This window comes from Natrix helvetica (genome assembly GCF_964273705.1).
Source record: "Natrix helvetica genome assembly, chromosome: 16".
Lineage (NCBI taxonomy): Eukaryota > Metazoa > Chordata > Lepidosauria > Squamata > Natricidae > Natrix > Natrix helvetica.
In genome coordinates this window covers 1,759,759-1,785,021 of record NC_138563.1, presented here as the reverse complement: position 1 = coordinate 1,785,021, position 25,263 = coordinate 1,759,759, and the positions used below count along the sequence as shown (strand labels likewise).

General features: G+C 47.6%; 1 protein-coding gene across 1 annotated transcript; it reads left to right on the top strand.

The window, feature by feature from the left end:
* Positions 1-8,142: 8,142 nt before the first annotated feature.
* Positions 8,143-11,271, top strand: LOC309400099 (uncharacterized protein). Its single transcript, XM_081968420.1, has 3 exons — positions 8,143-8,245; positions 8,726-8,877; positions 9,010-11,271. The coding sequence occupies exons 2-3, from the start codon at positions 8,740-8,742 to the stop codon at positions 10,819-10,821; spliced, it is 1,950 nt and encodes a 649-aa protein (XP_081824546.1). The 5' UTR covers positions 8,143-8,245; positions 8,726-8,739; the 3' UTR covers positions 10,822-11,271.
* The last annotated feature ends 13,992 nt before the right edge of the window (positions 11,272-25,263 follow it).

Genomic DNA, 25,263 nt, shown 5'->3' with positions numbered 1-25,263 from the left:
TCTTGACGACTCCAGGTAGAATTTGGGGTGTGTGTGTGCGCGCGTTCCTCATCTTATAACCTTCTGTGGAGTTTGGAAGGTGTTTCAGAATCATCGAAGAGCAAAAGGGCGGATCAAGACCTCGATTAGCAGAAAACCCATAGAGACCCCTGCTTTTTTTCTCACCACTTCCATGGATACATCCCAAAGGGAAGAGATCAGGATCCCCTTTGTAGGGTATCACCTTAGACCAAGATTAACTGATTAGAACAAAACTCAACGGGATCAAAGAACATCTGGGGAAAGAAGACAGGAAAGCCAAGTGAGCTTCAAGCTCGCATCTTCATCCCAACTCCTAGGGTTGCTCCTGCTTCTTCTGGGCCAACAGATATTCGTACAGCGGGTTACAAACCATGCACGATTTGCTTTCCACCAGAGAACCGCTCGGCTTCTCCAGGATGGCTTGTTGGTCATCGTCCTCCAAAGGTGGCTGAGATTCCTGGGCCCATGAGCCACTTCCGTCATCTTCCTCCCCTTTGGGTTCCTCCATTTCAGGTTGAGGAGCTTCTCCCTCACGGTGGACTTGCTGCTGGTTGAGAGCAGCAGGTTCTTGAGCTTCATCTCCCTCTCCATCCGGAGAGACCTCAGACTCACCTTCAGCTTGGGGGGCTGGTGTGGGATGGGACCCTTGGATCCAGCTTTCCTGGCCCTCAGTGATCTGTCGTTCGCTTGGTTGGGAGGTAGCTCTCTTGCTTACAGGTGAACCTACTTTTCGTTGGACTTGGTCCACTCCAGCTTCTTGGGCTTCAGTTTGATGGTGTTGCAGCCACCTTCTTTGGGGACCTCTCTGTTCTGGTCCAAACAAATGTTGGGTCTCTCCTGTGACCTGGTGCTGCTCGTGTGGACTCACCAGGCTCCGTTCTGCTTTCGATTGTCCAGGCTTCCTTGATGGTTGAACTTCACCAGACTCTGGTGGCCTTTGGTCTCTCAGCACATTGCGTTCACGGTCAGCGGTTTCGTTGGAAACAGAGGTGGCTTCATGTGGCTGAGTGCTGCCCCCCATGTTATCTTGTGTGACTTCGGTATCCCTGAAATTAGGGTCAGAGGACTGCACTGTCTTCTGTTGCTCACCATCCTTTAGGTCAACTTCATATGGGTTGGAAGGCTTCTGATCATCTTCTACTAGGTCAGTTTGTGTGTGGGTCCTCCATCTCTGGTCAACAGACTCACGTGATGGCCTCCTCCTTGATCCTTGATCACCTTTAGGGCCAACCTCATATGTTGGGGATCTCCTCTGGTTGATCTGCCTTGTACCAGAGTCATGGGATGAAATTCTTCTTTGGTCTTCAGCTTCTGTTGAGCTAGCCTCATAAGTTTGGGTGTTCCTCTGATCAATGTTTTCATCATCAGAATCATGCCTCAAGGTTCTTCTCTGGTGTTCACTCTCTCTGTGGTCAACTCTACGGAATTGGCCAACATCTCTAACCTCAACATTGCTTCTCCTTTGCCCTTTATCTTCTCTTTGAGCAATATCAATTGCCCAGATTTGTCTCTGGCCATTGCTTAGTCTATCATAGTTTTGTCTCCTCCCTTCTCTTTGTAGAGTATGTCTGGACTCATATATCTGTTGTTTATTCTGGTCATACTCTCTTGGACTATCAGATGGAGAAAACCTATCCGATTGTCTTGGTCTGATGACTGCTTCTCTTGATTGGAGTTGTTCCCTTTCATCAACTCTTGGGTCAATCAGCTGATGCCTTCTCATCTCCCTCTCTCTGGGTTCTGAGTAACGTAACTGAGGCCTTCTCCTGTCTCTCTCACTGTCCCAGGTTTCACGTTCATAATACCCTTGCCTCTCCTGGTTGTCTTCTCTCTTGGGTGATTCACGAGGCTGGAGCCTTCTCCTTCTTGCAACATCTCTTCCTAGGGAGTGAACTTCGTAATTATGGGGTCTTCTCTGATCATCTCTTCTTGGTTCTTCATATCTTTGTGATCGGATATATCTGATGTCCCTGGCCACAGGCTCAAGGGACTGGGACCTCCTCCTCCTAACTTCGGTTACTTTGGTATCCTCCCGGCTGAACTCCCGCCTTCTCCGCTCTACATCCTGAGGACGTTGGGATCTTCTGACCTCTTCTCTGCCTTCAGACTCATGAGATCGGGAAGGTCTGTCCATGTTCTCAAGCTCAGGAGAATAGGGCCTCCTCCTTTCTCGCTCCCTGTGTTCCAAACTTTCCACTTCTTGTCCTCTGGAAGCTTCACGTGGTTGTGGTCTGCTCCACTCATCTTCAACACGTCTCCTTTCAGATCTTCTGACTTCTTCCTCTTCTGCCCGGATTGCTCTACGAACATCTTCTCTCGATTGAAAGACAGAGCGTCCTTGTCTCCTCCCCTCACTCTCTCTCTGGTCATCTTCACGGAACTGTGATCTTCTCTCACCTTCTCTGGACAATGGGCGATGCTCCTCATACTCCTCTACTGGGCTACGGTGATGAATGCGATCTTGGCGCTCATCAGCCACACGCGGTTCAACTAAGGCACGAGACCTCCGCTCACTGCGCATTTCCAGCTCCCTCCTTCCATCTTCCCCTTCTTGCCGTTCACGAGATGGTCGACTTCCTTCAACATCATAATCTGCATGATCCACTCGTGCTTGAGAACCATATCTGAAGAGTCTTCCCTCAATCTCTTGACCCCAGCGTTGCCTCATTTCTTCCCTCCTGGATGGGACTATTGGAGAATACAGGTCTTCCTCATCCCTGTCCAGTGGATCCCGAACTTCACGTCTGTCATTGTCATTTCTTCTCACATGTTCTTGGAATCGACGTGGAGAGTCCTCTTCCAGTATTGATTCCTGTTGTCTCCGTTGACGGGGTTCTGGTATCTCAATATCTTCCCACTCTTTGGGCTCATGCCATTGTTGTTCAGGATCTCTTTCCTGATGTTCCTGAGATGGACGGTCTCTCCTATCCCTCAACTCGCGATCATGTCCTTCAAAGTTGCTATCTTCTTCTTCTTCTTCCTCTTCTACATCTACTTCTTTTACAGGTTCAATGGGAAGGTAGTGTCCCACCAGTTCCCCCCGTCTTCCTTCCTCCATGGAACGTAGGGAAGTCCCATCCAAGACTGGTCTCTCATGGACATAGTCTCTCCTCCTTTCCCCACCCTGAAGCTGCCGACCTCCTCTTTTGGTTCCTCCTGCGTCTCCTTCATGTAGGGCTCTGCTACTTTCGTCCCGAAGAAGATACTCTCTGGGCTGCAGGTACCTGTAACAACCCTTGGCAATTTGGAAGACGAAAATCAGATACTCGTTGAAGTCCACCAAGCTGTCTCCATTGACGTCCAGCAGCTTGAACGTGAGCTCAATTGTCTGAGGGTCGCAAGGATTCTGGAAGTGAGGAGAAATCCAAAAGGAAGAGGGTTGGTTTTTGGGACCACCAGTAGCACCTCAACATTTTTCACTCTTAAAGATGATCATTTATTATGTTTTAAGTGGAATGACATCCAAATAAAGCTTGTCCTGCCCAATAGGGTTGTTGAGTGGTTAACTTACCCAACTGTTTCCCCTGCTGGAAATGGACCCTGTCATCCCTTCAACCCCAAATTCTGGTCTCGGCTCAGTCTACAGGTATCCCCTGATTATTTCCCCACCCCCACTTCCTGTGTTGTAGCTCAGTAGATCTGGAAGGGACCATAGAGGTTCTCCATCCCTCTTCCTGACTCCTAGAATAGGCTCCACCAGACCATCTCTGATAGGTGATTCTCCAGCCCGGCTTGACGTCCTCCACCAAAGGAACACCATGTACGGATTCACGGTGGACAGTGCCGGATTTAGCCAGAACACGGATGAATGCTGCAATCAGGACATGGCTCGGAAGGAAGGGTCCTGAAGATCCACCACGGTGGGCATTGCCCGATGTTGTCCCTCATCACCCCCACGGTTGGTGCTCACCTCCAAGACTTCAGCAAACTCCTTCTGGATAAGCGTCTTCATTTCTCTCCGATTGAGAGCGAGGTTGCCATCCTGGCATCGGGCATACTTGTGAAAGATTCCGACGATGGTACAGACACTGTCCAGAAAGTAGCTCATCCCGAAGTCCCTTTCTGCAGAGACAGGGAAAGGGACAATGGAGAAGGGCCTCTAATTTTCTAGAGTGGCCCCAAAGGGAATGGTCATCTAAGGGGCTGCTCAACTGTCCCCGTCTTGATTCTCCCCCGTCCCCAATTTTTCAACTCACCCAGCTCAGCAAAATCAGGGGAACAGCCTCCGAGACAAAAGTGTGGAAACACCAGGAAGCCAACCCCCTTTTATAGGTTGGCTAATTGTCCCATGCAAGGCGACACCCTCTTGAGAGGACAACCTGATTCATCTTCAGCCCGGGCTCATTCCACCTTTCTGTTTTCTGGACAAATTGCTCGGCGACTTGTATTTCCACCTTGTCATTGTCATGCTCCCCAACATGGAAGCCTAAAATAGCATTTGCTGTCTCTCTGCAATTTTAAGAAGGAGGAAAGAAGCCACAGCTTGTGGGGTGACCATCTACATCTTCCCCTGCTTCTGACGTGCCCATGGCAGGTTTGATCTGGGCATCGTACCACGTAAGGGTTGGAAGAGATGAATTCCATAGCACATGCAGGTTTCTTGATTCGTCTTAAGTTCAAAAGCTAAGGTTGGTTTCCAGAAGGAAGAGGGCTTAAGCTTTGGCAGGAGAATACGAGGTCTTGTGAACAGCACCAGGATTTATGGTTTGAACTGGTGCAGAATTCCATGTTTATGGTCTACAAGAGGCTATCAATCAACGGCTTTTTGCCCAATCCATCTTTCCTCCAGGATGGGAAACAATATATCCCAGAATGATAGATCTTGTAGATCAAGAGTGGGTGAGGTCTAAATCTCTATCATCACCAACAGGAGAACCTCAAAAAATCTCTGTCACCAATAGAGGGAGTCAAACAAATGGCCTTGGTGAAGGACAGATTTATCTTCCCAGGCTTCAACTTCTTATTTTTCTTGCAAAAAAAAAAAAAAAAAACCCTACAAGGAGAAACAGAACCAAGTTTTTTTGGGGGGGTGTGTGTCTGAATGTTCTCCAGGAGCCCAAGCTTTCGTGACCGTCCCCTCACTTTCCAACTTTTTAAATTAACCTTAACTTTGGCAACTTTAAGGTAGGCGGACTTCAACTCCAAGAATCCCTCAACCAGCAGGATTGGAGACAGTTTGGGGCACGGAAATGTTTGGGACCAGGTTGAGTTTTGAATCCAAGCTTGTCACAATCCCAATAGGCATAACCGTGGTCACAGAAGATAAAATGTCTTGGGAAAATGTGCAATAAAAATTATAGTTATGATGTAAGATGTACGGTGAGATCCCCCACCCTAATCAGTTGCATGTACTCAACGATGGAATATGTCCTCCACAGACGGAGCCTTAAAAGCAGGGGACATTTTTTAAAGGAGGGCTGAGAAGTTCTCAAGAACTTTGAGGACAACCTTGTTTGCCCAACCACAAATGTTTCGTGCAAGGCGGGTCAAAGCTTTGACTATTTTCAGAAATATTCCTTTTGTTCTGTTCCTTCAACGTTCTCTGGTCTTTACCCTACACCATTTATCACTTTATTTTAAGGGTCCCTGCCTTGTTTGTTCAACCCGTCGAGGTCACCTCCTTGTTATTTTTGGTTCCCTGCAGAAAAGGATGTGAGTAATTTTTGTCCCGTAGCCGCTTGTTTTAGCGGCTGGGCTAATTACACCTGGGATAATGATACCTTAACTCATCTAGTGGTTAAATTTAAATGGGTGTCTTCTCCAAATGGAGAATGCAGCGTCTCTGGTGGGGTGCAAGCACCAGCTTTCGAATAAAACTCTTGGGCCCGAAAAGGACCTGGTTTGACGATGCCCATGAGAAGATAGAGACCATCGGATCAGTTTTCTTACTGAATTCAGTTGGGTCAACTTCTCTGTCCTTATGAGAAGTCAAAACGAACTTCTCTTCCCTTAGTTGTTTCTGCAACCTGAAGCACACCCAACTTATGTCCACCAAGGTCCCCTTTATGAGCACAAGGCTGTGATTTCAGGAAGATATTTAGATGAAACAGCAGTCTGTGACTCGGTGCCAGCACAACGTGGTCATCAGATGCTTTCTCAAGGTTTCAAGACCTTCCCCCGCAAAGCTTCAAGGCATGGCTAAGTGTGGATGATGGATCTTGTCCGGAGAACCTGCCTTCAACAGTTAGTTGAACTTTTGACTTGGAGGATCCTTGGGGTTGCGTGTGCGAGAATAACGGTGGACCCCCAAAGTCCATCAAGCTGATGGCTAAAGCCTTCTAGATGTTTCTTCACCATCAACTCCCAGTGTGCTTGTCCAGTGGTGGCTTCTGGGAACGAGTTTGGTGGACCCTGAAAAATGAGGCGTCCCACTGCTTTGAATGTCAATATGCCAACTTTGATGTTTTGGATCTGATAGGGTTTGAGGAGCTAAGAAACATAGAACAGTTGTACAAATAAAAGTTGACCCCAAATATTAGAGAGTGGAAAGATGACTCGAGCTGAATCCCACTTTATCTCCACCACTGTTTAATTTTTATAGCCAAGCCCTCTCCAAAGGAGCGTCGCTCACAGTTGCTCTTCATTTCCTGCCATTTTGCTAGGAAGTTAACTATGCTAGGAAATTAAAAGATGGGGAAGAAATGGAGGTAATGACAGATTTTATTTTCCTGGGCTCCATGATCACTGCAGATGGGGACTGCAGCCAAGGAATTAAAAGAGGCTTGCTCCTGGGGAGGAAAGCTAAGGCAAATTTAGACAGCATCCTAAAAAGCAGAAACATCACCTTGCCAAGAAAAGTGCGTATAGTCAAGGTTATGGTTTTCCCAGTTGCAATGGATGGCTGTGAAGGTTGGACCATAAGAAAGACTGAGCACCAAAGAATGGAGGCCTTTGAACTCTGGGGCTGGAGAAGACTCCTGCATTGAGTCCCTTGGACTGCAAGGCCATCCAACCGGTCAGTCCTAGAGGAGATCAACCCTGACTGCTCTTTAGAAGGCCAGATCCTGAAGAGGAAACTCAAAGACTTTGGCCACCTGATGAGAAGGAAGAAGGACTCCCTGGAGAAGAGTCTCATGCTGGGAACGATGGAGGGCAAGAGAAGAAGAAGGGGACGAAAGACAATGAGGTGGCTGGATGGAGTCGCTGAAGCAGTCGACGTGAGCTTAAATGGACTCCAGAGGATGGTAGAGGACAGGAAGGTTTATTCAGAACGATGAATACGTGAGATGTTCCCTTCCTCTCCTTCTCAAGAACTTCATCCCGATGGCCCTAAAATTAGCATTATTACCCCAAGGGTGTGAACTGTCATTTGCCCATGGTGTTATTTATCTTAAAAAGATTTGCTGAGAAAAAATATGTCCCCCACCTTTTGAAAAACAGGAATGATTAGTCAAAGAGCATAGACTTGTTCTACCAAGAAGTTTTGCGTGGCCATCAAGTTTGAGCTGCTACGGGGATCTCAAATAAGTATTGCTCCTAGCAACACCCGGGAAAGGAAAATATTTTGTAGCCAGGATCCTAAAAGAAGGAACGGATGGGGGATTGAACCCCGGTTTGCATCAAAAATAGACACTCTCTAAGATCCAGGAAGGAATGCAGTGGCTCCGTGGCTAAGACACTGAGCTTGTCGATTAGGAAGGTCGGCAGTTCAGCGGTTTGAATCCCTAGCACCGCGTAACGGAGTGAGCTCCCGTTACTTGTCCCAGCTTCTGCCAAACTAGCCGTTCGAAAGCACGTAAAGTCACTAAATGAACATTTCTAAGTCAGCTGTTACAAAATAGAGTTGGAAGGAACATTGGAGGTCTTCTAGTCCAGCCCCCTGCTGAAGCAGTAGATCCTATCCCAAGTCCAGAAAAGAGGTGGTCCGGTCTCTTCTTAAAAAAACTCTCCTCACTAACCAGTCAGGGTTTCTTCCCACCCACGTAATATTTAATCGGATCTCTAACCCAGGAAAGATAGAATTCCGGTTATTCTCTGGAAACTGATGTTATTTTGGTGTGTTTGTTTAAAAAAAGACAGCTAAAAAAGGGGTAAGTTGAAATGCAAGGATTAACAACCAGCTTGAAAGAGGCGAGGTGTTGCAAAGCGGGCTGGGCTGGACTTAAATTTATCTATCATCCAAGCAGGGTGTTAGCATCTTAAGAAATATATAAAAAGGAATCGGATACCTGCTATTCTCCATCAGTTCCCTGGAGGCTTTCAACCGTTGAATGTACTGAGCTGGGTGAGTTGAAAAAACGGCTTGTTGCTACGTTGGGAAAGAAATTAAACTCTGAGAAATTTAGAAAGAGCAGCACCAGGTTGGAAGGAAGAGAAGTTGGGTTGATTTAAAGGGATTGAGGAGTCATATTTTGGGGCAACGTATCTTGGAAATAGCTTGAGTGGGACGCGTTGGCTCAGTGGCTAAGGCGCTGAGCTTGTCGATCAGAAGACCGGCAGCTTGGCGGTTCGAATCCCTAGCGCCGTGTAACGGGGTGAGCTCCTGTGACTTGTCCCAGCTTCTGCCAACCTAGCAGTTCGAAAGCAGGTAAAAGTAGAACAATAGGGACCACCTTTGGTGGGAAGGGAACAGCATTCCGTGTGCCTTTGGTGTTTAGTCATGCCAGCCACATGACCATGGAGATGTCTTCGGACAGCACTGGCTCTTCGGCTTATCCCGGGACTCTTAATATGGATGCAAACGTTCTTCCCCTTGTTTCTGCAGACAAAATCTCTGACATGGCTGGTCTCGTGGACAGTATTTGCACCATCATCACCGTCTTTCACAAGTATGCCGACAGGAGGAATGAGTGCTCCTCCATCAAGCGAAGGCAGATGAAAAGACTCATCCAAAAAGAGTTTGGTGACATTCTAGAGGTAAGGAGTTTCTACCGAAATGTTGAAGGCTAGTTTGGGATCATTGGAGGTCAGATGAAGTTGGGAAGAGGTGCCCAGTCTCGAAGTAAAATCTTTGTGATTTTCTGTTTGTTGTTTCCCCCCCCCCCCCAGAACCCTCGTGATCCTCAGATTGTCAAGCTGACCTTCCAACTGCTGGACGTGAACGGAGACAATCGCGTCGACTTCAATGAGTTCCTCTTCCTCATCTTTGAAATGGCCACCGCTTGCTATAGCATCTGGCATCCCCGGGAGTGTCTTTCATACAGTGAGGAACGGAGGAGAGCCGTGCGTGACGAGGAGCCACGTGGGAATGAAAGCAACCGTCGGGAGTTCCTGGGGGAGGACCGGAGAAGAGACGATGTCCGTGAGAGGCGAGGTGCCGATAGGACCCCCCTTCAATCCACGGAAGAAGGCAGACAAAGGGAACTTTCCAGTGAACTTCGAGAAGAAGTAGGCCGCCACTTTGAAGGACATGATCGCGAGTTGAGGGATGGTGATAGGAGAGACCGTCCATCTCAGGAACGTCCGGAAAGAGATCCTAAACAACGACGCCTTGAACCTGAAGAGTGGGAAGATATTGAGATACCAGAACCCCGTCAACGAAGACAATGGGAATCAGAACTGGAAGAGGAATCTCCACGCCAGTCCCGAGAACGTGTGAGAAGAAATGACGACGACAGACGTGACGTTCGGGGTCTACTGGACAGGGATGAAGAAGACCTGTATTCTCCAATAGTCATATCCAGGAGGGAAGATGGGAGGCAACGTCAAGGACAAGAGACTGAACATCAGGAAGCTGAGGGAAGACTCTTCAGACCTGATTCTCAACCACGAGTAGATCATGCAGATGTTGAAAGAAATATTCCATCTCGTGAACGGCGAGAAAGGGAAGATGGAAGGAGAGAGCTGGAAATGAACAGTGAGCGGAGGTCTCGTGCCTTTGAACCCCGTGTGGCTGATGAGCGCCAAGATCGTATTCGTCACCGTAGCCCAGTAGAGGAGTATGAGGAGCATCGCCCATTGTCCAGAGAAGGTGAGAGAAGATCACAGTTCCGTGAAGATGACCAGAGAGAGAGTGAGGGGAGGAGACAAGGACGCTCTGTCTTTCAATCGAGAGAAGATGTTCGTAGAGCAATCCGGGCAGAAGAGGAAGAAGTCAGAAGTTCTGAAAGGAGACGTGTTGAAGATGAGTGGAGCAGACCACGACCACGTGAAGCTTCAAGAAGACAAGAAATGGAAGATCTGGAACGTAGGGAGGAAGAGAGGAGGAGGCCCTATTCTTCTGAGCTTGAGAACATGGACAGACCTTCCCGATCTCGTGAGTCTGAAGGCAGAGAAGAGGTCAGAAGATCCCAACGTCCTCAGGACATAGAGCGGAGAAGGCGGGAGTTCAGCCGAGAGGAAACCAGTGCCACAGAAAGCGTAAGAAGGAGACCCCAATCCCAAGTACCTGAACCCAGGGACCCCAAGTATGATAGATCTCAAAGTTTTGAAGAACCACGGAGAGACAATCCGAGGAGACCCCGTAACTACGAAGTTCGGTCCCAAGAAAGAGATGCTGAAAGGAGGAGAAGGCTCCAGCCTCGTGAATTAGTTGAGAGAGAAGACAACCAGGAGGGACAACATTATGAACATGAATCCCGGGGCAGGGAGAGAGATGGGAGACGTGCCACGTCCCTTGAAGCTGAACCAAGAGATGAAGACCGGAGAAGGCCTCAAGAAAGTGCCTCCAGGTATGGTGAAAGGGAGAGACTCCCAGAAGGAGATGAGCGAATGAGACGTACAGGTCGAGACATGGCGAGCCCTTCTGATGCTGGTCGGAGAGAGCTTGACCCCAGCAGCCCAGAGCAGATGTCCAGACGCAGAGTTCCTGGACTCAGAAGATCTGAGCCCCGTAGCCTTAAGCCAGACACAAAGGGCTAGAAAAGGAAGGATGAAGCCAAAGTAAGGAGCAGTGTGGTAACCATAGTTCTCCAGACCTTGATGAACCACATTTCCCAGTAGTTCTGGACCATCTTTTAAGACAGGAGCTGCTGGGGACTGTCATTTGATCAATATCTGGAGAAGCTCTGGGCTCCTTGGCCTTCCTTTGGAATCTTTGACCATGAAGACCACCGGTTTGTTCGTAGTTGTAGCCTTACTATATTCAATAACGCTATATTTTCCCACCTCTCCCAGCCATTCGAGTAACGAAGGAACCGTGAGGAAGAACCAATTGAAGACATCCATCAAGAGCATTCCATCAAGGGGGACTAACGGAAAACACCCTGGTTCTTCCTTGATGTTGAATGTGCGAAGGTGTCCGGCGTGAATGTGTTGACCACCGATCAAACGGCCAACTCCATTGGATTGTTGGACACTAGCAGTTCTCTATTTTCCCCCTTCCCCTTTCTTCTCTGATTTTCCTAACTTTGGATTTAGGGTAAACGTGGTGGGTTACTGGGTTTTTGGTGGGCTACTGGTGATGGAAACGAAGCAAGTTAAATAAAGAGCAGTTTCTTCTAAACAAACTCCACGTTGTTTGTCATTTGGGTTGACTTTTAGTTCTTGGGTGGACACACTGTAGAAAACGAGGGGGATTCTGCACCAGAGGCAGAAGACAGTAACAGGTGGAAACTTATCAAGAAGAGATCCAACCTAGGACTAAGGAAAAATGTCCCGATAGTGAGAACAATTACTCGGTGGAACAACTTCCCTCCAGAAGTTGTGGGTGTGCTCCATCATTGGAGGTTTTAAAGAAGAGATTGGACAATCATTTGTCCGAATTGGTGTAGGGTCTCCTCCATGAATAGAGAGTTGGATTAGAAGACCTCCAAAGTTCCTTCCAACTCTGTTATTCTGAATCCTCTGAGCGTGGAGAACAACAATCTCTAAATCAAGGATTGACAACTTCAATTCCCAGAATTCCCCAGCTAGCATGGTGTCAAGGTCAGGGTTCCAAATAGCATCCAAAATTAAATCAGAGTCCGAGGCAAAGCATTCCTCAACGTTCCAATTTATTAAGAGAGCCATGTTGGCACATCTGGGGAAACCTGAATCTGAAAGCTTCCAGGTTTCCCCACCCAGTTAAAAGTTCAATATCCTGCCCTAACACCCACAAGTCCATCATATGGTCCAATCTTCCACGGCCACGAAGACAGATTCCTCCCATCCAGTTCTGGCCATGTGCAGAGACAAAAATGACCTTGGCTTTCTAAGAAGAATGCTGTTATGGTTACATATCACCCAACTCCATATAAACCCCACCTCCCACTTCTCAACAGTCCAAAAAAGAAAATATGACTTGCAGGCCTGACACATGGGCTGGGGGAGTTGAAGTCCACCCATCTTCAAGTTTGCCATGGTTGCAAAACACGGCTTTAAAAACATCCCATAATACGTTTTGTTAAAATAATCTGCTACCTGTTCATTGACCACAAGATGGTGGTAGAAGATCATCAGAGGCTGTTTCTTCTAACTAAAGCAGTTTATAGGACCTTCTAATGTTAAACCAGAAGCTGGGTTTCCATCACAGCAAGCAAGATTAAAATATGTGGGTGGTTTTTGACGGAGGACATTAACTTCTAAGTGAGAGTGTAGGATTTCTTTTCAGGGATTACAACTAGTTCCCTTTTGGCTGAATTATTCCTCTTGCAAAGACACAAAATGTGCAGAGAAGAGCAACTAAGATGATTAAACGTAGGAAGAACGGTTGCAGGATTTGAGTTTGGCCAGCTTAGAGAAAAGAAGGACATGATAGCAGGGTTCCAGTATTGGGCGGCTGCCCCAAGGAAGAGAGGGTCAACTTAGAAGGCAAGACAAGAAGCAACGGATGGAAACTAATCAAGGAGAGAAGCAACCTGGAATTAAGGGGAAACTTCCTAACAGTGACAACAATTAACCAATGGAACAGCTAGCCACTAGAAGTCGTGGTTGTTTTAGCCTCCAGTCCCCTAATCATCTTGGTTGCTCTTCTCTGCACTCTTTCTAGAGTCTCCACATCTTTTTTATAGTGTGCTAACCAAAGCTGGATGCAGTGTGTGGCCTTACTAAGGCTTTATAGAGTGGTATTCGTATCTCCCTTGATCTTGATTGTGTCCTCTGTTAATGCAATTTAGGATTGCATTGGCCTTTTTGGCTGGCGTTGCACACTGTAGAAATAACAGAGTTGGAAGGGACCTTGGAGGTCTTCTAGTCCAACCTGCTATCATGCCTCCCATGGTCCTTCTCTCGCTGGATTAGCCATGCCCAGTTCCTGCAACCGTTCATCGTATGTTTTATTCTCCACTCCCCTAATCATCTTGGTTGCTCTTCTCTGCACTCTTTCTAGAGTCTCCGCATCTTTTTTATAGTGTGGGGACCAAAACTGGATGCAGGATTCTATGTGTGGTGTAACTAAGGCTTGGATGGAAGTCCATGAGTAAATATATCCCTCCCGCTAAATCCAGAACTCCCTGAAGTATTTTCAGCTTGAAGTTTTCTAAGCCCAGGTGTAGACTGTAACAATTTCTACTCATGAAGAGGACATGTCTCTTGAGTCAACCAACCCCGGAAGTGTCCTATTTCATAGGTGGAGATCACCAGACAACCGAAGTGGATAGTCTTCCTCACTCTTGACCTTGTAGTCTATGAATGACAGGCCAACACAAACTCAAAAAGGCGACTTCTTTTTAAGTATGGAATCATTGTGTCGTAAAAAGGAAGCATGCCAGGTGTGCTTGCAAATATTTTTTTTATTGTATCACAGAGAGAAGCATAATTTTTAGAGAGAATGATTTTGATAGGTTAAAGATACACAAGGAATCCACTTGAAGCTTAGCTGTGCATTTTTGATCCTTACAGTTGATTGTCTACATTACACTTCAGGTGGGGACATGGTTGAGTTGGACCATTCATTCTACAATACAGTGGACATCTAAGGCCATGGGGTTCAACTTGGACCACTTGAAGATGAGTGGACTTCAACTCCTAGAATTGAGGTGGCTGGGGATTTGTGGAAGTTGACGTCCACCCATCTTAAAGTAGCCAAGAGGGAGAAACACTGACCTAAGGAGATCTGGAACATTTATAGTATGAACAGAAGCTCAATCATCTTATGAACAATTTTGTTACACAATTCTGACATTCATTGGATCCTGGGGACATTCACCCATTGCGAAGCTATGATCCTTTATTGCGTTATGGAACGATTGCTGATAAATATTATTGATTTGATATAAAAGCTAGCTGGAGCTGGAGGTTATATCCAATAAACCACCCATCCTGAGCTTCACAAGGTCCTTTTTGTGATACCAAGGTTAGGTAGGCCTACTGGGAGACAGAGGACAAGAGAGAGAATATGGCTTACGGAGATCCCAGGATTCTTCTCAAGGATTCCTTGCATGTAGAAACGAAGCATGTTTGAAGCAAGGATCCAAGTTCTTCATAAAGAAGCAAAGGAAGATCTAAGCTACTTGAGATCCACCAAGCTTAATGCAGCTCACCCCTGGCATTTACAGCAAGGGGCTGTGCTTCTCCAACCACATTTTGTAGCTATAGATGGTGAGCAAACCCAAGAAGGTCTTCTCCAAAACCGCCATGAGTCCTGGGTGAGATGGATGGATCTTGGTGGGTCATCTCAACTTCTGTGGTTTTGTGGAGCATTTATTGGCTTTCTAGGAAGCGTTTATTGCTTGGTAGACCAGGGAGGAGGGAACTGTAATGGCCTCTGTTTTAGCTGGAACTGGGAAGGTTGGAATGGGCGTCGGGGAGAAGAATCTTGGGAGTACTGGACAACTGTGAGCTCTCCTGGCTCACCCTGTGGGTATCTCTCAGCTACTTGAGGCCTGCTCAATTCTTGAGACACAGCTCTCTGCTCTGATGGACCATGTTGGCGTTGTTCTAATGTGGTGGGATGCCTTTCCTTGTCTTGATGAGGTCGGTAGACTGGCATTTGAGGTTCTTGACGTCTACTTATGACCTGCCCTGGAGCTTGAACTTCTTGGCCCTGTTGGACAACCGAACGCTGCTCAACTCCTTGAGATTGACGTCTCTGTTGGTCATTCTGATTCTGTCCAAGCGTGACCGAACGGGATTCTTGGTCACAAATTTGAACCACCTGGGGATTCCTGAGCTGGCCAGATGCTGATCTTCTTTCTTCAACCTCCACTTGCTGGTTCCTTCCTCCAGAAGGCCTTTGAAGAGTTTCTCGCAATGGTTCACGGGGGACTTCCCCAGCTGAGATTTGTTCCATCTCTACAGTGGACTGTTGACTTCTTTCCTGTGCCAATGTTTGGGAGGTCCCTTCCTCCTGACGTGTGCCTCTCTGCTCTTCCACTTGACGTTGTTGGGATGATTGCTGAGCAACACTCTGAAGAACATCTTGACTTGCTCCTTGATCTGGGCTGAGGGGTTCCTGAAGACAACGACGCCTGGGAGGAAGAGCACTTGGATGCCCCTGGGCCTGCTCGGTTCTCATTCCTGACAAAGAACTTTGGCAGGTGAGATTTCCCCTTATCATGTCCTCAATTGATCTCTGAACTGATAGTACCCTTGAGGTTTGTGTTCTTGGGTGACTAGAAGCCTCTTCCTGTTGGGACTTATTGTCATAACTGGCTTCCAGTCTGGTTCTCTCCTTCTCCTGTAACTCAATCATTTCCTCTGCATCTAAAATTTTCTTAGGGGATACAAGTTGCTGGCAAGGACGAGGAGACATTTGTAAGGTTTGGGTCTCCTGCTGTTGTATGCTGGAGATACCTCTCTGGGATGGTCCATCTCTGGACACTTGTTGAGGTGGGATGTCCCTCTGCTGTGTACTGGAGATATCCCTCTGAGATGGGCCATCTCTGGATATTTGTTGAGGTGGGATGTCCCTCTGCTGAGTGCTGGAGATATCCCTCTGAGATGGGCCATCTCTGGATATTTGTTGAGGTGGGATGTCCCTCTGCTGTGTACTGGAGATATCCCTCTGAGATGGGCCATCTCTGGATATTTGTTGAGGTGGGATGTCCCTCTGCTGTGTACTGGAGATATCCCTCTGAGATGGGCCATCTCTGGATATTTGTTGAGGTGGGATGTCCCTCTGCTGTGTACTGGAGATATCCCTCTGAGATGGGCCATCTCTGGATATTTGTTGAGGTGGGATGTCCCTCTGCTGTGTACTGGAGATATCCCTCTGGGATGGTCCATCTCTGGACACTTGTTGAGGTGGGATGTCCCTCTGCTGTGTACTGGAGATATCCCTCTGAGATGGTCCATCTCTGGATATTTGTTGAGGTGGGATGTCCCTCTGCTGTGTACTGGAGATATCCCTCTGGGATGGTCCATCTCTAGATATTTGTTGAGGTGGGATGTCCCTCTGCTGTATACTGGAGATATCCCTCTGTGATGGGCCATCTCTGGATATTTGTTGAGATGGGATGTCCCTCTGTTGAGTTCTGGAGATATCCCTCTGGGATGGTCCATCTCTGGACACTTGTTGAGGTGGGATGTCCCGCTGCTGAGTGCTGGAGATAACCCTCTGAGATGGTCCATCTCTGGATATTTGTTGAGGTGGGATGTCCCTCTGCTGAGTGCTGGAGATATCCCTCTGAGATGGTCCATCTCTGGATATTTGTTGAGGTGGGATGTCCCTCTGCTGAGTGCTGGAGATATCCCTCTGAGATGGTCCATCTCTGGATATTTGTTGAGGTGGGATGTCCCTCTGCTGAGTGCTGGAGATATCCCCCTGAGATGGTCCATCTCTGGATATTTGTTGAGGTGGGATGTCCCTCTGCTGAGTGCTGGAGATATCCCTCTGAGATGGTCCATCTCTGGATATTTGTTGAGGTGGGATGTCCCTCTGCTGAGTGCTGGAGATATCCCTCTGAGATGGTCCATCTCTGGATATTTGTTGAGGTGGGATGTCCCTCTGCTGAGTGCTGGAGATATCCCTCTGAGATGGTCCATCTCTGGATATTTGTTGAGGTGGGATGTCCCTCTGCTGTGTGCTGGAGATATCTCGCTTGGATGGTCCACTTGTGGACACTTGCTGAGGTGGGATGTCCCTCTGCTGAGTTCTGGAGATATCCCTCTGGGATGGTCCACCTGTGGACACTTCCTGAGATGGGAAATCACGCTGCTGAATTCTGGAGGCATCTCTCTGGGATGGTCCATCTCTGGATAATTGTTGAGGTGGGATGTCCTGCTGTTGTGTGCTGGTGACATCTCGCTTGGATGGTCCACTTGTGGACACTTGCTGAGGTGGGATGTCCCGCTGCTGAGTTCTGAGGTTATCTCTCTGGGATGGTCCACCTGCTGAACCCTGGCATTCTTGGACTTTCTTATAACAGGCTTTGACCACCTTGAAGATCAGGACTGTAAATTCTTCAAAACCCACGTTCCCGTCACAGTCGGTGTCTAACAGATGGAGCACCGTCTCAATCGTCTTGGGATCGTACGGATCCTGCAAAGAAGAAACCCCCAAAAAAGATTATAAGAAGATGCATTTGTCTCCTCTCAATTCCTCTCGATTATGCCCCAATAGCCAGGAATGGCTTCACTCGTCTGCCCTCTTCTGATGGACATCTAACGGACTTATTTTTGCAGGGTTTTTTGGGGTTCCCCCCCATAATCCCATAAACAAATCAGGAAACAGGTTGAAGAATAAAATCAATACATTCAAAGGATCCAAAAATAATATTCTATAAAACAAAATGCGGACCCGTTGCACTTCCTACCCTCCTGCGTTCAATTACTAAATTCTTAGGAGGTCATCACTAGTAACTGGTGAGAACCCTTAGAAAGTTTCTTAAAAAAGAACTGAGTAAGTTTAGGATAATAGGTAGAGAGACGAATTCATAAATTCTGTGCCTCTGGCTTGGAGCTCTCAAAGGTGATGGACCATTTAGGATGCAGATTTCCTCTTTGGTTAGGTGGATTTGCCACCCCAACCATGGTTTAGAACTCAGTTGTGGTTCTCCAACATATTTGGAGGCACCAAAGGCCAACACACCAAAATCGCTTCTAACCATGGCTTGGTGTGTGATCCACAGACCAGATTTCATCCCTTCCTACCCTTTGCTTCCAATTGTCTACCGTTCTCCCACTAGACAATCCTTCTTGGTCTCCTCCTTCCTTCTGGCCCAAGTTCTCAGCACTCACCACAATGACGTCACTGAACTCCGTTTGGATCAGCTGTTTCAGCTCTCCTTTGCTCAAGGTACTACAGTCCCCATCATCCTTGGCATACTTCTCGAAAATGCAGATGATGCTGCGAATGTTGCGGAGAAGGTCCGACATCTCTTCACACATCTTAAGGGCTCCTGGAATGAAAGAACAGAGAGAGGACAAGGTTGACTTTCGATGGTCATTTTCCATCTTGGTACACAAGGCTGATTGATGGTCTACAGGTAGGATTTATCACCATTCCTCTGTCTCCAGGTGCATCTAAGCATACAAAGCTGGTGCTTTCTTTCAAGGAGCGGTGGCTAGAGCAAAGATCCTAGTCCTCATGGACCCCAGGAAACCCCAAGATTGAACTTGGAACAGAGGAAGCTGCAGTTGGTGTCTGCCTACCTTCTTCTGAAGCAATGTGAAGTTTGTCTCAGCCCTGGTCCTTCAACCACTACTCCATTCCTTCCTTGCTCAGATTTTCCATTTCTTTTTCCTTCAACCTCTTCTCCTTTGTCCCCTTCTCCTTCATCCCCCTTCTCTATTTCCTCTTATCCTCTTCTTCTTCACCTCCTTCAACCTCATTTTCTTCATCCCCTTTCCTTCTTCTTCGTCTCCTTCTCTTTCCTTTGCCCCGTCATCCCCTTCTCCACTTCTTTTTCCTTCAACCTCTTCTCCTTCATCCCCCCTTATCTATTTCCTCTTATCCTCTTCTTCTCCATCTCCTTCTCTTTCCTTTCCTCCTTCCTCCCCTTCTCCATCTCTTCCTTCTCCTTTATCCCCTTCTCTTCCTTCTTCATCCCCTTCTCCTCCTGCATCCCCTCCTCCTCCTTCATCCCCTTCCAGTCAACAACTCTTTCATTACCTTCTCCTTCTTCATCCCCTTCCCCTTCATCTCCTCCCTCATCCCCTTCTTCTTCATCCTCTTCTTCCTTTCCTCCTTCATCGCCTCCTCCTCCTCCTCCTCCTCCCTACAATACTCAGGGCTTCCTTCTCTTCAAAGGCTCCACGATTTCGCCTCTTCTCCTTCCATCCATCCTTTGACCCATCTCAACCTCCCTCTCCACTCACCTGTTCACCAACTTCCAGCCTTGCAGAAAAATCACGCTGCTCGGTTGGAGAGCCAGCTGGCAGCCTATACCTTTTTATACCAAGCCTTCTTAATCACGGCTGGGTGACGGGGACCTCCCCCTTCCACGGTGCCCCTCTGATTCAGCCCCCAGCTATGCCCAACGCGTCTCCTTCACTCACCAACCTCGTCTTGTCCAAACTCCCCCCTCCAAACTGAACCTCTCACCTGGCCTTCCACGCATCCCACCCCCGCCCAGGTGACAAAGAGATTTCCGACACGTCTGTCGTTTTTAACGGGGCATCACACCTCACCAAGCCGGTTGCGCAAGGGCAAGGCTGATGGAACCGGCGCCTTTTTCTTCCAAACAAAGTTTATGTTTCCAAGCTGTCAGGTTTGATGTTTTTCTTTCCCCGTAGCTGCTAAAAAAAACACCCATTAAGGAGGCAAAACCCACAAACATTTAACGCACCCTTCCCACCCTGCCTTTTGTTTTCACTGACCCGCACGTGATTTTCCCCCCCGGCGTCGTTTGTCATGCGGGCACGTGGCCAAATCCTCCGACACCTTCTCTTTCTTTGCAGAAAGAGCGCTCTCAGGTAGACTGCATCCGGATGAGGAGGCTCTATTCTTCTTTCTCCAGCCTCAGAAAACGAGGAGCCAGTCTGGGCCAGGTTCCCAAATCCATTCCTACTATAATAATGATTAATACCATTATTATGATATTAGTGGGACGTGGTGGCTCAGTGGCTAAGATGCTGAGCTTATCGATCAGAAAAGTCGGCAGTTTGGCGGTTCGAATCCCAAGCAGCGTGTAACGGAGTGAGCTCCTGTTCCTTGTCTCAGCTTCTGCCAACCTAGCAGTCCGAAAGCAGGTAAAAAATGCAAGTAGGAAAATAGGAACCACCTTTGGTGGGAAGGGAACAGCGTTCCATGTGTCTTCGGCGTTGAGTCATGCCAGCCACATGACCACGGAGACGTCTTCGGACAGCGCTGGCTCTTCGGCTTTGAAACGGAGATGAGCGCCGCCCCCTAGAGTCGGGAACGACTAGCACGCAGGTGCGAGGGGAGCCTTTACCTTTACACTAGTGATTTTCATTTTAAAAAATTACAATTAATACTTTAAAAAGAGAAGGAACGGAAAACCCATTCTCACAAAGCATCGTTTGATCAAACTCATCTCCAGGTTTCCCTAAATGTAGACAATAAATCTGGTTGGGGACAAGTGTTTGGATTGCACCGGGAGGAAAATGTTTGAACGGCGCCGCCGATATTTTAAGATAGACCGCACCACGCCAGGGAAGTTTTGATTAAAAACACAAAGCCACCTGTCACAAATCCACCAGCCCAAATATGGCCATCCTGGTGAAGGACCAAATTTAAGTAGTTGTAAAGCCGTTGGACAAACATCTGCTAATGGATGGCAAATCAGGGAAGGGTTGATTGAAAATTCAATTAGTCAATTAACACCCACACCCAACGGATTTTATCTGGCAGGTACAGGAAGTGACACTACTTGGGAAAAAGAATAAAAAGGTGGATGGCAGCTTTGGTCCCCTCAATCCATCCCTTGCTGACTTTCGTCGACGTCTCTGTGTCTTCTCGCAAACTTTAGGTGAGTCCTTTCTTTGTATTCTCCGCAGCACGGTAAATCTTGATCTTTCCTGTTCTCTCTCTTGTTTTCCTTCCTTCTGCAAGGTTGGTGACATCTTGCCCTTGCAAATTCTTTTTGAAGCTTCTGAGCTTGGCTTGGTCAGCAACAAACACGGTTGCAGGAATTGGGCCTGGCTAGTCTAGTGAAGAGAAGGACCAGGGGAGACAGGAGAGCAGTCTTCCAATATTTGAGGGGTTACCACAGAGAGGAGGAAGGGGATCAAGCTATTCTCCAAAGCACCTGAAGGCCAGGCAAGGAATAATGGATGGAAACTGATCAAGGACAGATTCAACCTAGAAATAAGGAGGAATTTCCTGACAGTGAGAGCAATTCAACCCATGGAACAGAAGTTGTGGGAGCTTCATCCCTGGAAGCTTTTAAGAAGAGACTGGGCTGCCATAGGTCAGAAATGGTGTAGGGTCTTCTGCTTGGGCTGGGGGGTTGGACTAGATGACCTACAAGGTCCCTCCCAACTCTGTTGATCTGTATCTTTAACTTGAGTTTGGAAGAAGGTTCAGATGATAGTCCTTTTAAGATGAAGACTACCTATAGTCTGGAGAAGCAAGCTACCTGTATTTCTAGGACAGCGTGACAGAATAACAGAGTTGGAAGGGACTTTGGAGGTCTTCTAGTCCAACCCCCTGATGTTTAATTTAGAGAATAGGTCAATCCTCTCCGATTCTGGACATGGATTTCTGCAAAAAAAAAAGTCCAAAGTAGATTTGGGGGAATTTTTTTTGGGGGGGGGGCTCTGGTGGAAGAAGACACTCATGTTCCATACGTTTCTTTTTTTCCCTCTTCTCTTTGTAGGCTTCTTCAATCCCCGGAGAACCATGTCCCAACAGAAGCAAGCTTGTAAGATCCCTCCCTGCGTAGAATCTTGCTGTCCCCCCAAATGTCACCCAACGTCTTGCTGCTCACAACCCAACAAGTGTGTGCCCCAAATGGGGCCCTGCTGCCCCCCATATAAAGATGTGAAGTGTCCTCCACAGAAGGCCCAACAACCTCCTAAACAATGTTGATGGTCAGCATGCCCCATGGATAAAGGAGAAGGAGGGGTGAGACAGAATATCAACCCACTCTCTTCAGCTGCTGCTTCCAAGCCTTCCCACCCAACGTTCCTCTTTGTGTCCTCTGGAGGTCTCCACCAACGTCTTCTGGAAACGGTCCTGGTGATTGTTCGATCTTCTCGAGAACCTCCAGATTTCCTTCTGTTTCCCGCGGACCGACTCTCTCGCTCGCAAGCAAAGTTTTAATAAAAGTACTCGCTCCTCCACTGAACTAGTTGGATATTGGCTTTTGGTTTTTCTCTTGGACGAGATGCCTCTGGAGAACATCTGGGGATCTGGGTGGGATCTGAATTCAAACGCAATCAAGTATGCCACAATTCTGGGCAGGTTGATGGGGAGGCTGGGGAAATTCCTAATACCTCAATAGACTCCTGAGTCTTTTGCTGACACTTATTAAGGGAAGATCTGTTTGGTGGATCTTCTACAGCACCTGGGATGTTGTAATGATCAAATATTGGTCACCTTCAGGAAGTTAGTTTTCCTACTGAGATTCATTTCTCTCTCTCTCTCTCTCCCTCTCTCTCCCTCTCTCTGTATGTGTGTGTGTGTGTGTCTCTTTCCATCCATCCATCCATCCATCCATCCATCCTTCCAGAGACAGACAGATAGACAAACTAAGACCAGACAAATCTTCTCCATAATCCAGAGATAATAATGTTGCCAAAACCGGAGACCATTTGTCAAATGAAGCAGGTGGTTTAATTAACCTGGTTAGCCTGAAGCTAACCAGGATGCCCAGGGCTATGACTTAATTGAATGGACGCTCAACTCCTCTGACCAGGTCTGTGTATAATAATAATTTGCGTGATAGGGAAGGAAGGGGAAGGAAGGCAGGGAGGGAAAGAGGAAAAAAGAAAGGAAGGAAGAAAGGAAAGAAGGAGAGGAAGGAATTATTAGGGAAGGAAGGATAAAAAAAGGGGAAGAAAAAGAAGAAAAGAAGGAAAGGGAGGGAGGAAGAATAGGGAAGGATAAAAAATATAGGGAAGGAAAGGGAAGGAAGGAAGGAAGAAAAAAATTACAAGATGAAACTGGTTGAAGGATTCAAAGCCAGCACTGGGAATTAAAACTGCCAAACATTTGGCCCAGTTGGATAAACCAATAAAGTCCGTTTTCTCCCGCATCTCAATTTCTCAAGGCTTCAATTCCTCCCCAGCCCATTGTGAAAGAAATATAAATATCCAAAGCATTGCTTAAGGAAAAACAGACAAAAACGGCCTCCCAAGAGAACAGAATAGCCATCTTTACAAGTCCCAGCGAGCCCAAGACTTCCTTGTGATTTGATCCCCGGATCAACTCGTCGCGCCTTCTGCTGAGCCCAGCCAAATGAAGAAATCACCTCCAAAGATACACGCAGGAGTAACACAGCACTTTATTGCAACTTCACAGAGGCAGAGAAAATATCTTAGCCAAGGGCATTTTCTGCAAGGACAAACACAACCAAGTGATATATATTTTTTAAAGAAATAAGTTGCATGAGCAAGCATGGGGAGACCAAACCAGAGCTGTGTTTCTGAGCTTTGATGCTTTAAAAAAAAATTACCTGGCTGCAACAGGTGATAAAGATAATGTCCAGTTGCTTGAAGATGCTTGAAGGAAAACAGGTGTTTGGAAATGGTTTACCCTGAAATTCCTCGCTTAAATGAAGGCGAAAACAGAAATCAGAGGGACAAGATTAAAGGTCTGGTTTGCTCCAGGGTGTCCCGGTCTTAAGAATGGGAGGACTTCCCTAAATGAACCCTGAACGCAGGCAGAGAGAATTATTTCTTTATAAACCTTTTTTTGCATGATGTGCAAATTCAGGTGAGCAGCCGTACCAGGTGTTTCCCGATTGCTTGGAAGGCAGGAATTGGGGATGGCTCTTCTCCAAATCACTTGGAATATTCGGCATGCCCCCCACCCCCAAAACTAGACACTGATACAACTAAAACTTTGACACACAAACACACACACACACAGCAGGAAAGGACATCCAGAAGCAAGGATGGATATTGCAAGATTTGGGGCAAACCAATTTCCTTTTGGCGCACATCACTATGCCAGAAGTCCTAAACCGGAGTGACTTCAAATCACCAAACAAAGTTAAGTACAGGTAGTCCTCAACGTACGACCACAACGGAGCCCCAAATTTCTGTGGTCAAGTGAGACATTTGTTGAGTGAATTTTGCTGCTCTTTTATGTTGCCCCAGTTGTTAAGTGAATCACTATTGTTAAGTTAGTGGCACGGCTGTTAAGTGAAGCCAGGGTCTTATTTTCAGGGAAACACAGGTATGATGAAGCCAAATGTCTGCAGGCAAAAGAATCCGCTTCAAAAATGATCTCCGACCTTGTGAAAATTGGATCGGGCTAGGATATCACTATCAATCTTCCCTGCTCTGAAACAGTCTACCCGACTGTTGCTAGAGGAAAGAAGCTGACTATGTTGGCAGAAGCTGGGAGCTCACTCCGTTACGCGGCACTCGGGATTTGAACTCTGATCGACAAGCTCAACGTCTTAGCCCCTGAGCCGCCTTGCAAAATGGAACACGTTTAAATCCAGCTTCGAGAAACCCCTGCAAATAAAACCAGCGAGCGAGCCTGTCAATTTCAGAGGGCCGCAAAGGCGGAATTGACTTCTGAGGTCAGGAAGCAGGGCAAGGCTTCCTGTTAAAGAAAGAACTTTTTTTCTTTGCGTCCCAGGGACAAAAAGAACCAGAGGGGAGTTTTCAAAGCAGTTCACGCCCCGTGGGTCCATCCCTGCCTTTCATTAATGCCAATTAAAGAGAATATTTATTTTCCCCCCCCTCGCAAATCAAAGGGTAGATGAGACTTACTCATCCCAGATCTGGCACAACACCCCGTATTCTCCTACTAGAAGTGAGGTTTGTAAGATGCCAAGAACAGCGTACTGGCCTCCAGTTCTGGAGAACCAACAGCGGGCTTCACCAAAACAGAGCCGGATGGTTCTAAGCACACAGTGGAGCCTGGGAATACGTAGGGCATGCCCCCATGACCTTGGGGGTCCGAACAGTTGCCCGAACAGCTGGATCCACAAGCGGGTGGGGATGGCAGGGTGCAGGCGCCTGCTGTCCCCGACGAGCAAGGCTGGGGCTCCTCCGGGCAGGGAGAACACGGGGGCAATGTCACAGATTCACACGGGATGCAAGCAGATCCTGCACCCGTTTCGGTGTGCAGGGAGAGGCAAGGCGAGGTCGCGGTGGGGCACAGCGCAGCCACAAAGGAAGGGGCTACGCATGGCTGCTTGGCTTGGTACGAGAGGCTGCTGGGAGCGCTGCAGGCCTCGGATGGGATACAATCACAAGTTTGGACACGCTGAGCCATGTCAGGGAACGTGCACGGATCCTGAGTGTCCACCGAACACGGGGCGACGTCGGTCGGTGGAGGAAGGCAAAGCTCTTTGCATCTGCATTGGTAAGCCATACCGTAGAGGGTTAGGACTTAGGTCTGGAAAGGAAAAAGAAAACAGC

Bases quoted from the DNA above. Each gene is read 5' to 3' on its own strand.
- LOC309400099 (XM_081968420.1), top strand. From the start codon at position 8,740: ATGGCTGGTCTCGTGGACAGTATTTGCACCATCATCACCGTCTTTCAC. The intron at 8,878-9,009 runs GTAAGGAGTTTC...CCCCCCCCCCAG, and splicing joins AGTTTGGTGACATTCTAGAG to AACCCTCGTGATCCTCAGAT.